The 15,156-nt window shown below is 50.6% G+C and overlaps 4 protein-coding genes across 4 annotated transcripts; 2 read left to right on the forward strand and 2 right to left on the reverse strand.

Annotated features, from left to right (window-relative positions):
• Positions 1-2,216: 2,216 nt before the first annotated feature.
• On the forward strand, positions 2,217-4,160 carry VTN31DRAFT_2774 (uncharacterized protein; the record flags this gene model as incomplete). Its single annotated transcript, XM_069402979.1, has 8 exons — positions 2,217-2,494; positions 2,569-2,580; positions 2,643-2,668; positions 2,934-3,011; positions 3,084-3,222; positions 3,311-3,622; positions 3,683-3,730; positions 3,956-4,160. 8 exons carry the CDS (start codon positions 2,217-2,219, stop codon positions 4,158-4,160), a joined length of 1,098 nt encoding a protein of 365 aa, XP_069262207.1.
• A 2,455-nt stretch (positions 4,161-6,615) lies between these two features.
• VTN31DRAFT_2775 (uncharacterized protein) lies at positions 6,616-8,439 on the forward strand (the record flags this gene model as incomplete). Its single annotated transcript, XM_069402980.1, has 2 exons — positions 6,616-7,420; positions 7,484-8,439. The coding sequence occupies 2 exons, from the start codon at positions 6,616-6,618 to the stop codon at positions 8,437-8,439; spliced, it is 1,761 nt and encodes a 586-aa protein (XP_069262208.1).
• A 315-nt stretch (positions 8,440-8,754) lies between these two features.
• VTN31DRAFT_2776 (uncharacterized protein) lies at positions 8,755-11,028 on the reverse strand (the record flags this gene model as incomplete). The annotated part of the gene is made up of 6 exons (XM_069402981.1): positions 8,755-9,556; positions 9,616-9,658; positions 9,708-9,835; positions 9,889-10,282; positions 10,356-10,675; positions 10,751-11,028. 6 exons carry the CDS (start codon positions 11,026-11,028, stop codon positions 8,755-8,757), a joined length of 1,965 nt encoding a protein of 654 aa, XP_069262209.1.
• A 1,081-nt stretch (positions 11,029-12,109) lies between these two features.
• Positions 12,110-14,715, reverse strand: VTN31DRAFT_2777 (uncharacterized protein; the record flags this gene model as incomplete). The annotated part of the gene is made up of 3 exons (XM_069402982.1): positions 12,110-12,515; positions 12,574-14,590; positions 14,649-14,715. The coding sequence occupies 3 exons, from the start codon at positions 14,713-14,715 to the stop codon at positions 12,110-12,112; spliced, it is 2,490 nt and encodes an 829-aa protein (XP_069262210.1).
• Positions 14,716-15,156: the final 441 nt, after the last annotated feature.

Genomic DNA, 15,156 nt, shown 5'->3' on the forward strand with positions numbered 1-15,156 from the left:
TTTCCCCTATGATTTTACTTCTTTGTGACTGTGTTGCCATTGTACATGGTAGACAGAGTCATAAGTTGTTCTGTAAAGAGATCAGGCCTTGAGGAGATGAGAGCACAGTTGGTGTGTAGGTACTAGTACAGTACTAACTACTACATGTATCAAGTGCCTTCATCGAGTTTGGTCCTTTAGATTCACTTAGAATGAGTACATAGGTAGGTACTTACCTAGGTAGGTAGGTAGGTAGTAGTCAGAGGTAGGGCTGCCTGTGACGCTACTGACTTTGTAATGTCTCCAGCACAGAAAGTAGAATTGGTACGCGTTCGTGAGCTTGAACTGATACTCTCTGGATTTCAGCTTTTTGTACTCCGTAGCTACGATCTGTGTACGGTACTAGAGTATACTGGACAAGTCGATCATTCGCAAGCAGCTCGACAGGGCCTGGGATTTGAACACTTCTGAGCCTCTTATGTTTATATCAACATTGCGACCTTATCGCGATTAGATTCATCTACGAGTACAAACATGGTTATCTGTGATTGTTGTAGCCGGGCGGTTTGAACTCTTCTGCCGAACCCGGCCGCCGCTCAAGCAGCAGGCACCAAAGAAGTCCTACTAGTTACTTCTTGCAGATCGGACTGTTGGCTAGATTAAGGTTTTTAGGTTTTTAGAATTTTGGAGTGATGTATACGGAGTGAACACAACTATGTACTCGTAAGATATGTGCATAAGGTACCCCCCCTTGGCAGGTCACAGTTATGCTTAATAATTACGCTTAATTGATCTGGGGGCCGGGCGGGGACCCAGGGCTTGAGGCTAGAACCACTTAAAGGACCAATCTTATTGGCCTGTTTGTCCGACAATGTCACTTTGGACGTTGAGGCCATTTGCCATTGGCCAGCATATTACGAGTACTATCCGTTCGATTACTCCGCTAATTAAGCTTTTCTGGAATCCTTCCATTCAGAGTAACGATTTGCGACTAGCAGAGGGCGTGGTGTTGGGAAATCGGGATGTAGATGAACCACAAGTGATGAAGGGGGATAAACACTAATTTTTCACCTATTCTCTTTGGTCAGTGCTCATTTGCATGGCCACAAGCCCAAGTATTAGCCATTGTCAACCAACATTGAAATTTCGGTACTCTTGTACCCGCAACGTGCCTGGAAGGAGAATCGAGGCAAAAAAAAAAAAAAAAAAAAAAAAAGAAAAAAAAGGCGTAGTTAGATAAGGTAGTTACAAATATCAGATCATGTGTCCACATGATCAGCATTCCGTGCGGAGTACATGCAGAGTAGATGAACCACAAGTGATGAAGGGGGATAAACACTAATTTTTCACCTATTCTCTTTGGTCAGTGCTCATTTGCATGGCCACAAGCCGACAAGTATGAGCCATTGTCCTCAGTAACACCGTGTTTCATGCGACACGACAACGGTCAAAGGTGGGACTTGATGGACAGCCAAATCGTGGATTTTTCGAGGAATTGTACCAAAAGTAAACCCACTCTGTCGAGGTGATTGTTTATTCACTTGCTTCCATTATGAGAACGGAGTATGAGAGAATACAGTAGGTACAGAGTCTCGAGGGGGCTTTCTTGGTGGGTTCATTTCACACGGATCTTGAGTACTAGGTAGTATACGGTACTACAGGCCATGATACCCCTCGCTCTGAAGACGACGTCTTGGTACGAGTAGTATATACTTTTGAAGTACTTTCAGCCCCCGGCGGGCCAACGGTACTGCGGTAGGGTAGGTCCACATTACATCTAACTACAGCGCAAGGCTGCATATTGAGTTTAGACTATTTGCTGCGACTTACCCTACATTCTCGGAGGTAAGCGCCTCGAGTTGTGCTGGATGTACAGACTTATTCGGTTTGTACTGACCTGAAGATCGATTTCCAACAACATGTTGGGAGCTCACGGATTACAAATCAAGTACTGCCTCAATGCTCAAGAATTTAGCGAATGGGCCCAAACCAGATTATTTTTGCGAATGATGTACCTGGACTATCGAGTGGATAGGGCGACTGGACACCTACATACTAGTAGTCAGGTTCGGAATCTCGGATACCTCCAGAGGCAGGTGAGCAGCATCATGACATTAATTCCAGCGTCGACCTCAAATTTCTTTTTCTTCACAAATGCTTTTGCTCGTCTCCTCCTCGAATATCACAAAGTAGCCGATTGCGAGAACTTCTGCACCATCAGAAGAAACAGCATCAATATGCTAGCGCTCTGGCTCGGGCTCACTGCTTGCCTGGCGCTTGCCAGGGCAGGACCTCCACCAGATCCAGATGATCCCTATGTCCTCCAACTGCCCTCTTCGTTAATCGACGACGCTGCTCGCGAAAAGATTCTCAAACCCTGTAACGACCCGCTGGTCCAGACTATCGACCAAGACCCGGTAGCGGTTTGGGAAGGGCTGGGCTGTTATGAACTCCATGGGGTCCTGGATTACGATTGGTATATCAATCAGAATAACACAAAATACTCATATGTCGAGTACGAGTTCCCTTGCCGCCATGTCTCAACACAGAGAGCTGACAGCGTATTGAAATTAACTAGGTACCTCTCAGACAGGATGCACGGTCCAGCCAACTGGCGATGCCATCATATAGATAATGGCCCTTGCAACAATCCGAATGTTCAGTGCCATCAAACTGAATTTGCCTGCGGGTAAGTCGAAATGCCAGCTCTTATTGGTTATGGAGTGGATACAGTTGCTGACTGAAACATGGAAGACACTTGATCTTGAATTCCTTCGCGAATGTCCATGCTGTGAGTAACTACTCTTTTTCTTTCAAGCTTGATCCGCTGTAAACAATTGATTGACATCGCGATTCAGATGTACGCTCGTGGCTATTACGCCCTACTGTCTGCTCATGACAGAGTCCAAGACGACACTCTGAGCTTTACCGATGTTTTTGCACCTGAACTCAAGGTGATGGACTGGCTCGGAACCTTCTCATTCCAATCATCACTCTTGGCCTTGGAGTGATGGGCACAGTTGCAGAGAAAAGTAAGTTCGGGTGGTTTTCAATCGCCGATTTGAAATATCACATTGATACTGATGGCTTGACAATGTCTTTAGCTGCTAAGACAGTGGCAGCTGCCATAGACTCCGCAAAAACGAGCGCGGATAAAGCGAAAAAGTACGAAGACAAAATCAAAGAAGGCATTGTCCTCTCAGCCGGCATGGCCATGCCTTACGGGTTGATCCATCTGCCTGCGTAAGTCTTCCCTGTCGAGCGCACTGGAGTGGCCCTATTCGTCGTCATTGGTCGAACTGAGTCACAAATAACTAACCTGTCAAACCAGGGAGTTGACAGGAGAAACGACCAATGCTAAGGTTTTCTCTCTATTGGGGCAAGTGTACGATCAACTTTCACGGATGCAAATGAAACAAGTCAACGACCTCTACAATGGATCGTCAGCCAGTATGTCAACCTTGCACAAGATAATCGATGGCGGAACCTTCACTTGGTTTGACGGCAATCGAACTCTGTTTGATTACCATGAGGAAATCAAGAAAATGTTCTTTGCTGCTCTGATTCCGAAAGTGTGGGAAGTGGCTCCTGGGTATGAGGATAAACCGGACGAAAGGAAGTGGCACGCCACTCCCATGTTTCTGTAAGTGTAGCTTTGACTTCGAATTCCCGAACCGAGAACACTGAACTAATACTGAAATAGCAAGACTGGTCAGAAATGTGGCGAAAAGGCGCCATCATTCGAACGCAAGTACCTTCAAACTGATAGAGTTCGATGAAGTTGCTACAAGAACGAACAATGGTATATTGTTATCCTGGAAACTTGGGACATTGGAGGACACAAACTGGCACCCGCGAATACTTACTGGTACTATGATCCTGAATGGAAAGACAGGATCAAAAAACTCCCTGGAACGGACGTGCTCGTGAGCGAGAACGGTTTTCAAGGAGTCACAGCAACAGACATGCTTATTAGTGCTCTTGGAGCGTACGAGCGTTCGGGTCAGCAGTTATGGTCTCCACCGGAAGGAGCGTCGATCGTCAAGAAGGATGGGTCTAGCTACGCGCTACAATTCACTGAGGGACTCCATACACCGGGCCTCGTTCAGATGCAAGTGTGTGACGACATTGGAAAGATGCAGGATGTTCTTGAAAAGCAGAAACATAATGCGGATTCTTAATATTACAAAAAGGGAATGGCCTTGCGGTTTCATCGAGAAATGACATGGCGACGTTTCGTGTCTGGGACTCGAGATTGGTGTATTTGGCTGGCAGCGCGCGACTCATGTGCCATATAAACACTGCACAGTTTTCGAATTGCTGCAATGTACTCCGTATAAACGTATGAGCTTGACTTCATTCGGTCTGTTCTGTCTGTCACCCGTGGCACTCGGTTCGTTCAAAGATACAGTACGAGTAGGCCTAAAGGATTAGGGTTAGGGTTAACAACTTTGGCCCGTTACGAAAGAACAGCGGCCATGCCGCCACAATGGTATCACAGTGGTAGGTAAAGCTTTATTTCCACGGACCACCTGTTATGCAGACGGACCAATTATACAGTGCCTTACCTACTTATAGTACTTACGGAGTACATAACTAGTACCTACTACTTTCATCAATGATGATTGTTCGAGGTCGCAGGCAGTGGTCAGTCGAATAATCGAACACTAGTAGTATCGAAGTTTTCAGAGCCTCGATCGCACGCAGTGGGCTGCCTTGCCTAATAGTCTGCCCATAATGCGATGAACCTGCTTGAAGCCTAGAACTTTGACATACTAGTAGGCTTGTGGGCTGGTACTACAAAGTTAACCACAGTGCGTAGCATACTCTACCTCTAACACCAATTCCTCAGGCGCTTTCCGCTGGATTTTGGAATTCCCAAGCACAGGTCCTGAAAGCGGATGGTATCTGAGAGCGGGTGTCTGCAAGGGCTCGGCGGACAAGTAGCAATAGGCTAATGCCCGAATTTGTGAAATTTTCCTTTCTCAATCGGTCAAATTTCAGCGATTGAATCCCAAGTGGTAAGTATTTCCATGGTCTTTCGTTTTCGAACGCCCAGCGGTCTCCGTGCACGGATACTGGGTTTCGATGCAGCGGATAGTAGCGTATACGAACAGATTCATTGGTGAGATCTTAATTTCCTCCATATGACAGGGGTAAATGGTTCCCCGGAGACTCCAAGGAAGCATGGATAAACTGGACTACCCGTGCCCGCACCTCAGCCGGGAGGTCCTGCCATCCTGGGATGTCTGGAATCCGTCATCAGAATTCTGAACAATAGCCCAGAATCACAACAGATCGAGGTGTTGGGTGCTCATAAGTATCTTGACTAGGTAATATACTACCATGTTCTTGCTTGGATTGACCCAGAAATCGACGCTACAACGCCGAATGGAAAGCACGAGTTGGTCAACAGGAGCAGACACTTGGCCTTCGGCTTTTCGATGTACCTAAGCTCGCCACTCAGGTGACTAGATTAGACGATCAAACTGCAAAGGGCTATTCTCATTCCCTAAGAATCAGAATCAATATTTCATCTCAAGGTCGTGTATGGTGAGGTTGAAGTGTGGGCTTGACCGTGGTTAGCTTTTCATCTTGCAGCGAATATATGTAACTAATGGGTAGAAGTACTTAGTTACATGTACACATCGAGAGGACAAAATCTTCGAAACCTTCAAGCTCGCCACACCCAACCTGGAAATCCCAATCGACTACAGATCCCTGAGACTCGCAGTTTACACGGAGTACCGAGTTTCACTTGCAGAAAGTTTGCTACATTCGCGACTGCCTGTAGCGTTTTGGGTCCGGTTGCTCTGGAACTGGTGTCCAGCTGCTGGCCCAGCCTCCTTCATCGGACCCGTAGCATCCGTTTCTACGCCAATTCAAGCAAGAATGAAGATTTTCACAGCTAAATGACTCAAGAACAACGTTCTATTTTTGAAGAACTAATTATGCTTGTTTTTGGTGGTCCTTTTGAGATTCGAGGCATCTCCATGTTGTCGGGGTGCACCTCCGTTCTGAAAGGCTAGGGAGTGCGGCCACGTTTGTTCCTCAGCTTCAGCGAAAATCCATAGGTACTCCGTTCCAACTGCAATCTCCACGGAGTAATAAGTAGGCTACCTTTAGTTTGAATGACTGCTATCAGCACAGGCAGTTCAGAAACATTAATTGGTGCTGGAACGAGAGGTCATCCAAAGGCATGAAGGGTGCTACAGTAGTACACTGCGACGTGTAGTCGTGTACGGAGTTGATGATCCATGATTGGCCCGTGTACTTGAGGAACAGCAGCTCAATCCTGTAAAATTACCGATCCCAAAACCATAAATTACATTGTGGCGGCATGGCCGCTATGTCTGCCGTAAAAGTTGAGAAAACGAGTATGTAACTGAGGCATAGCTATTGATGAGTGATCGATTATGAGTGTATTTCCTGCCATCCCAGAGACCGGATAGAGAACCTTAAGTTCTCTTCCTCGAAAACCATAGTAATTTATATCCCCATCGGCAAGATTCGTCTGGTTCCCCGTCAACCTGGTTGAGTTCATTTTCTTTTTTTTTCGAGAAACTATCAACCATGAAATCCATGACAAATTCTCCCGAACTCCTTCCGTGCTGAATTTGGCACGTCCAGCAGAGGATGGATGTGAAGCAGAGACCAGGTCGGCGGCGAAACCAGGAGCGACCGAGTGAAACGACAGAAAAGCCGCGCGCCAAACGAAGGCTCAACGACGGAAGCGACTCGAATATCGTCTCGAGAAACCCCAACAATACTAATTATCATACTCGCGCTGCCCGCAAAGGCGCGCCAAACCTGCTTCAACAGGCGCCGAACAACCCTGTTCGCAAACGTCCCCGGCGGGACTCCTCACCTTCTTCTCCGCCACCACCAACGTCGTCGTCCCTCGCCTCCTCCCACCAGCCAACCTCGCTCGCCCGCAAAAGCCGCAAACTCAACAATGAGAACCCGCCGATCAGCGGAATCCGTCGCGCTGAGCGCCCGATGGCATCGGTCTCGGCGTTGACTACTACAAAACAGCCGGTCAAGAGCCGCGACTCCCCCGATCCTCTCGATACAATCTCCGGTTCCGATCGCTCCTCTTCCGCCCGCACGCGCGCGGCAAACGCCAACCCAGTCGCATCCTACGCGTCCTCTACTACTAATGCTGCTTCTACACGACGCTCAGGGCGCCGGCGGGATCAATCGCAGCCCGTGGTTCTTGAAGATGAAGCCGCTACTGTGGAATCGGGCTCCGTACCCGACGATCCAAAGGATCCTGCTGGGAAAGAGCCTCGAGGGAGGCCAGCCACCGCGCAAACTGCGCAGGATGAGCAAGCATCGGGCAAGCGATCGCTGCGGTCACATGGTCCCGGGACAAAGAGTCAGCTTGCAATGTATTTTGCCAATTACGAGCAGATGATCAGTCTGGAGCCGGTGAAGCATGGTCAGTGTCTGCATCGAATCGACTTTGATTTCCAATGTTGTTCTGACTTTTGCGAAAACATAGACTCTATTGTCCCGGAAACTGTGGTCACCTTTGTAGATGATCAAACGGAATCCCCTTTTGCTCTCTCCGCATCATCATCGTCTCCACCCAGAACGAGAACGCAGTTTCGTCAAGAGGAAGATAGCTCTCCTTTCGGAAATCCCCTGCAGAACCTGCATGCGTGTGAAATTATCGAACTCCCTGATCCTGGAGACGTCGATCATGATCCCTTGGATGACGATGTTTACTTCAAAGCTCATCGACGACATGAACGCCAGGAGAGACAGCTCCGTAATATCGAGAAAGAACGCGCGCAGCATGAAAAGATTCAGTTGGATCGTTTGCTGGATGAGCTGCAGGGACATGACTGGCTGAGAACCATGGGCATCACTGGAATAACTGAAACTGAGAAAAAGCTATACGAGCCAAAACGGGACCTACTTATCAGGGAAGTGTCTGCTCTGCTTGAGAAATTTAATAGGTGGAAGGAGGAAGAAAAGCGCCGCAAGACTCAACGGTCGCAGACACTGCGTCCGTCGAGTCAATCAGCAGTGGTGAAAAGTCGAGAGCCGGCGGATCTGGATGGGGCGGAGGATGAGGCCCCCACAGCGTCGACATGCGACACCCAGAGTCTCGGGGAGTCGTCTGAAAGCAATGATGTCGATGCTCTGGCGGCTCGACAACTCCTGCAAGAAGCGCGATCCGTCTCGGCTCCACGTCAGATATTACCGTCAGGTGCCGAAGATACTCCTCCAACCGCTGATGTTCGTCCATTCACCTCCTTCTATGCCAAGAAGCATATCCGTGACGCGGCGGTTGCTGGCCACCGTCGCGGCCGTCACCGAACGGCGTTTGGGCAGCCGATCCCGGATGTCGAGGAGCGGGAATTCGAGCTGCCGCCGGACATCCTCACGCCGGTAGCACTCTCAGCGATGAACCGGAAGCGCCGGCGGCTGAAAAGGGAAAGCCGACGATGATGCCTCGCTTGTCTGTTTTATTCCCTTTTTTTTTTTTTTCCTTCTGTTTTACTATTCAATTATGAGTTCAACCATTATCTTTGCGCGCGGGGCTTCAACGATGGCTTATGGTGATTATTATATCTTGTGCTATGTATTCTGCTAGGTTCTCTGGTGGTTATCATGTACCATGATTGAATAGACGCAACGTCTGGCCGATTTTTCGAGGTTCTCGTTCAAGCACTAATTGCCTACATTCTCGTGATATTGCACAGAGGTAATTGCTTTGGCGTAGAGTACAGTTCAAACAGACAAAAACTCCCGAACCGGGACGATTTATCCGAGTCCATGCATAGCCCATTCCAGCAAGATACTCAATTCCTTGATTCCCGCACCTTCCTCGCTCCACTGCTTTAATCTCTCAATAACCACGCGCACGCAGTCCGCCCACGCCGGAGGCACGGTGACGAACTCCGCCGACGGCACGCCGGCGACCTTTGCCCGGAAGGCCGCAACCAAGCAGAGGGCATGATTGAACCTGACGCGACAGGCACCCCATGACCCGGGATGGCGGAAGAACGGGTTCTCTGTCTGAATGCGATAGACAGAGAGCAGCAGGGCCTCGCTGGCCTTGGCACCGTAGGCCTCGGCCTGCTCGCGGGTCAAGGCATTCTCCGCGTGCAGACAGACGTACAGGTACGCGCGGTGCAGCAGTTCGCGGACCTCGACGTAGCGTTCCCGCACCAGCTTGACGAGTTCCGGCTCGTTCGGGGGCGGGCGGGACTTGAGCGGGATGTTGAACTGGAGGGAAGGGGGAAGGCAGTCGAGCCACTGCTGCAGCTGGTTCATGAGTTTGGGGATGGTTTCGTCGAGGAGTCGGATGGTTTGCGGGTCCGCGGTCGGGGAGAGATTGGTCACGGCGTTCCGGGCGCGGTTGAGCAGTCGTCGGAGAGAGATCTCGGCGAGGTAGTAGTAATACGATACGGCGGGGGCGTTGTTTGATGGGTTTTCCCGCTGGAGGATGTCTTCGGTGCTTTCTTCGTAACTCTTCGTCATGGGGAATGTCGGCAGGGAGAAGGGGAAATCTGACTCGGCAAGGTTGCAGGGTGGGAGATCAGGGAGTTCATATCGCACTTCGCTGTTTCATTCGTCAGTCAGAGAACGGCTGCAATTTAGAAAGATGGAGGATGCACGTACCACTCCGACTTGAGGCATGTCCAGTACAGTCGTTGCTCGAGACCTGAAGACTTGATTAATCGGATCCTTCCGGTTGGACCCGGGAAACTTACTTTCTTCCTGCTTCGACCGTTGTGTCTTGCCATTGCGGTGCTTCATGTTATATGACTCCCAGAGCATCGACGCGGTACGGAACATCTTCCACCCGGGTATCGGCTCAATATTATATTGATACCACATCCTATTCCTCGTCTGAGCCCTGATGTCGCATGGACGGGGAGGGTCTACACTTACCCGAAGAGGCAAAAACACACCACTCCCAGCAGCGAGTCATCCAGATACGCACTAGACATTCTCTCGCGCGCCATAGATAGATATGTCAATGACTCCCGCATGCGATCATCTGGAACCGAGAGCGTGACGTATGTCTGTCGAGTCGAGTAAGGTCCGGACTCGCACGTTACAGTCCGGCGGTCATCCTCGGGAAAATTTCCCCATATTGCCGCAAGCGCAAACGTGAGCAGAACCAGACACGACGAGGGGGATCGGTCGAATCCCTTTTCCAAAACGCGCCCGATATGGGCATCCAGCTGATCGGCGTCGACAATCGGATTCTTGATCTGTATCTTGCGCATGTAGATGTCGCGCAGTTCCAGCATACGCGCTGGATCCATAGAAGTAATACCTGCTGCAGCGTGGGTTAGAGACTAGCTGGCACTTTGCAATGGCTCGACTGGATGGAAGGAGGGAGAGAGAGATACCTGACGGGAACCGATCCGGCTTCTCTCCATATGCTTCTGGTGGGAACGTGCTCACGGGCTTCTCGCGAGGGAAGATTGGCCAGTCGAGAATCGCGTTCGCACCGGTGATCGGCGTTCTCAACGCATCATGTCGGGAGATCGCCTCCAGATCGGCGTCATCCAGGGACGGTTCTGGCGGCTGCGGGGCGACTGGGATCTGAGAAGCAGCGGCGGCTGTCTGTTGATGCCGGAGGCATTCCTTGTTCGTCTGCACGATCTCGGATAGAAGCCGCTCCTGCTGCTCGACCGCGTTCAAGATTCGCACGCCCCATGATTCGAAGCTATCAGTGAGGGAGTCAGCGGCAAGAAATCAAGCTTTGGAGGAACAAAAAAAAAAAGAATAGTCGACGCCATACATTGAGAAAAGGTCCTTGTCAGGATATACACATTGAATACCCCGTTTGACGCATTTCGCGCAGACCGGCCGGGCGGAGTCGCACCGCGTCTTGCTTATTCGGCAGGCATCGCAAGCGGCCAGAACCCGACTGTGCTTGCGAGACGGCGGCTGCTGCGTCGTTGCTTTCCGCTTCTTGCTGCCATTGTTGCTGCTTTCCTCCGATGCAGGGGACGGCACGGTCCCCTGTGTGATATTGCTCGGAGTGTAACTGTTGTACGCTGGTTCCGATCTCTCCATTAGATCTGATATGCGGGTCGGCAAAAGCCGCTGGGCGAGTATATTTTCGATCCGACCAGACAAGTATTCCACAATTGCGTCTCTAGACCCTCTCAGAGTAGGGTAAACGGCGACAAGTCGATACTCAACACACGAATCGAGCTTTCGCGTGATGATACTGCAGAGAGAAAGAATAGTATGACATTCCTCAGGCCTCACGGAGGATTCTGTAGTCAAGAAGTGTAAGCCAAGTGGCCGCTAATCCGGGCCAAGGGTCGAGTTAACTTTTAGAATGTTCCTGTCGCCTGTCGGGGTTATGCGGGTTTTGACGACTAGGATAAATCTGGGATAAAATGAACTACTCGCCGTTCCACTAAACGTGTGTTTTGCAAGTCAAGTTCCTCGGAACAAACGCTTCAAGTCATCTGCAGGGACCGCAGGGACCGCATGGATCGCAAAATGCACAGACCTACGGAGTTTCGACTTCACGGGCATAACTAGTGTTGGCAGTTGGGTTCTGCTTTTTTATAGACCCTGGCGAGGTCTTCCCGAATCCGCGGTGGTGAAGAACCCCACATTTTCTTGAAATGCCCGTTTTGTATTAACTAGGTTGGGTAACCTAACTCTTAGGTACTCGTAATAATGTATCCGATTCAGGAGGAGCCAGAGTCCGGCGGGACCCGCGACGCACTCCACTCTCCCACAAGTTAGGGTTCTCCATCCTCTAAAACTCTGAATTGTAATCGTTAACACCCCCGGATTTTGCCATTTCTTCAAGATCATGCGTGGCATTATTGAACAGTAGAGTAATGCTAATATAAGCGGATATCATGACCCATGCATCTGATCTACATACTATGAATACTACAGTAATCATTCTGGATCAGTTCAGCCCCTGTACTGATATCGAGGATCAGATCCCATCCGCCCGAAGACTGGTTGTGTCCATCCAGCCAGTGATTCGATGAAGCCCTGGCCAAAGACATATGATGGGCGTGATACTCGTTTGATGTATTTGTCGACGTCCTGTATTCTCGTAGGAAGAGACTCCTATAACCAGAATCTACAGTACCCTCTATGCCTCTAGTAATCGGAACTATCGTCACAGACCCAACCAGTATCTTGTCTTGGGCACCTGCAGCTTGCCCTTACCCAGAATCTCCTGACTGGACGTGCCAATGAGAACCTCGTACGTTCCTGCCTCGCTCTTCCACTGGCTCTCAATCTCATCCCAGAAACTGGTGGCGTATTTGTCGATTTGGATTTCGACTGTCTTTTCCTCGCCAGGCTCAAGGAAGACCTTCTCATACCCGTGCAGTTCCTTGACAGGCCGCGGCGTGGGCGAGTTGGGAGCGGAGATGTACAACTGAAGAACTTGGGCACCTGCTACGGCACCGGTATTCTTGATCCGGACCGTGGCAACGCTGGGATTCTCCGGGTCGAACGTCTCGGGCGAAACGGCGACGTCAGGCGTTGTCAACTCAAAAGTGGTGTAGGATAATCCGTGCCTATAGACAGACATTTGGTAAGCAATGGCGAGGATACGAGGAAGTTGTGCACGCATACCCGAATGGAAACAGAACCTCCCGTTCCGTCTTGTCATAGAATCGGTAGCCCATGTAAATGTCTTCACCGTAGAGAACCCGACCGCCGACGCTACCGTAGTTCAGGTAGGCAGGATTGTGCTTGACATCGATCGGCCATGATAGTGGCAGCTTGGCAGAGGGGTTGACATCTCCAAAGATCACGTCCGCAATGCCATGGCCAGCCTCGTTGCCACCATACCATGCCTGGATGATGGCCTTGGCCTTGTCAGCCCACCGCATCGTGACGGGCGTCCCGGACTGGTTCACAATGACAGCGTTTGGAGCCACCGCCAGCACTCTCTCGATCATGTCGTCAACGTGAGGTGGCAGATCCATGTCTGGACGGTCGAATCCTTCCGACTCCCAGTCACCATTCAGACCAGTGCAGATGATCGTGTAGTCTGCCTCGGACGCGGCCTTGACGGCATTGTCAATCATCTTTTCAGGCTCCATGCGCAGAGCAGCTCCGAGATGTGCCGCTCCACCGCCAAAGTTGACCATCCCGATCGTCTCCATGGTCGTCGTGTTGGCATTGCCAAACTCAATGCGGATCTTGTAGGTCTTTCCGGCCTCGAGAACCTTTGTTCCCTTCTCTTCGATCGTGCCTTTGCCGAAGAAAGCGGTGCCTTTTGTCTGATGTGTCGTATTCTCAATGATCAGCTCATCGTCAATATAGAAGTTGCCAGTTCCAAACACGGTCAACCCAAACTCCCATTCGCCAGACACATCGGGAGTGAAGTCTCCGAGGAATGTGCCCCAGAACAGGGCGCGGTTGAGCCCAGGGCAGTTGTAGTCCATTAGTTGGAATGCGGTGCTGGTGACAGACTCGGTTGCCAGCAACTTTCGGTCTGGTACCGTGATAGGGTCATTGTAGAACTTGATCACAGCGTTGCTAAGCAGTCTGTCAATCACGGGAAGCATTTTGTGCGCGTACGCGCCGACCTCGAACGCAACTTCGGCATCCTTCGGAAGGACTTCCATGATCGCATCGTACGGTGTCACTGTATAGTAGGGAAGAAGCGACGCACTGCCTCCGCCAAAGATTGCCGGTGTCTTCATGTGAGAACCGATGAGGGCGACTTTCTTGATCGTCTTGGGCAGAGGAAGAACGGACTCGTTCTTCAAAAGCACGACACTGTTCGAACATATCGTGCGGTTGAGGGCTCGATCTTCGGGGTAATCTCGGCCCGTTTCCACTTCCGATACTTTCAGCTGGCTTGCTCTTTTGACGAATTCCAAGACATTGCGTGCACGAGCGTCGATGGTCGATTGTGTGATCAAGCGAGCTTGCACCGCCGACTCGATGTATTTGCCGCGGTATCGCGAGACACCAGGCATTTCTAGGTCCAGCCCACCATTCATGGCGTTGACCGTGCTGTAAGTGCCGTACCAGTCGCTCATTATCAACGGATTCCAGTTCCACTCCTTGCGCAGCAGATCCTCCATGAACTCGCGACTCTCGGAAACATGTATCCCGTTGATCTTGTTGTACGAAGTCATCAACGCGCCAGGCTTCGCGTCCCGCGCGACGATTTGGAATGGCCGAAGATAGATTTCGCGCAGCGCTCGCGGTGTAATCAAACAGTCAACGGCTCGCCGTTCATGTTCTTGGTCGTTCCCCACGTAATGCTTCACCGTCGAGATCACTCCGGTACTTTGACAACCCTGAATGATCGATGCAGCAAGAGTACCGGACAGGTGAGGGTCCTCAGCAAAGGACTCGAAACCTCGTCCGCCGAGTGGAGACCGTTGCATGTTGATTGTTGGACCTAGCCAGCAATGGGCTCCTTTGGCGATGCATTCATTGCCGAGGAGCTCTCCGGCTTGCTTGAGCAGATGCTTATCCCAGGTAGCTCCCAAAGCCGTGCCGCACGGCAAGCAAGCTGCCGGAACTCCGGCAAAGAATTTTGTCCCTCGAATGCCATTGGGACCGTCGGTTGTGCGAATGGAAGGCACATTATGTTCGGGAATTGGATATGTGTGCCAGAAATCAATCCCTGAGGCCTTTGGTCAGTAGCTGATTGCTTGTTCGACTGGAACCATGCGCTTCCATACCGGACAGAAGGCCTATTTTGTCAGCCTGCTTTAGCTTCGATAGCACGGTATCGACGTCAAAACTCATCTTGCCCCGTTCACTCTATAACTAGAACTATCTGAAGGGTTTAGAGACAGATGCTGAGTTGACCTGGAAATTTAAAGAGAAGAAAGTACAGTAGTAAGATACTGAAGCGAACACCGACGGCAATTGAGGCTCCATTATGGTTTTCGCTGTGCGAGGAAAATGCTGTACATTGCGTTGGTAACGCCGACCGGTGACTGATACAACGGCGTGAAGCTCGAGGGCGGCGGAGTGTCCCCGATGTGTTGTGGAGTTATGGACATCACGGCATCTTCCATGTTTACGGTGTAGTCCTCCAAGGAGATCCGACCAACGCTGCGAGTCATTTGACTTCGTTCAAAAAGCAAATTAAGTTCGCCACTGATCTCTTTTTAGGTTTTCGACTGTCCAGATTAGGGTTGAGGTCATTCCAGGCTGTCCGCAACTGTGGCATGGCCCGGAGAC

Source organism: Thermomyces dupontii (genome assembly GCF_041956625.1).
Source record: "Thermomyces dupontii strain NRRL 2155 unplaced genomic scaffold VTN31scaffold_2, whole genome shotgun sequence".
In the NCBI taxonomy this organism is placed as follows: domain Eukaryota; kingdom Fungi; phylum Ascomycota; class Eurotiomycetes; order Eurotiales; family Trichocomaceae; genus Thermomyces; species Thermomyces dupontii.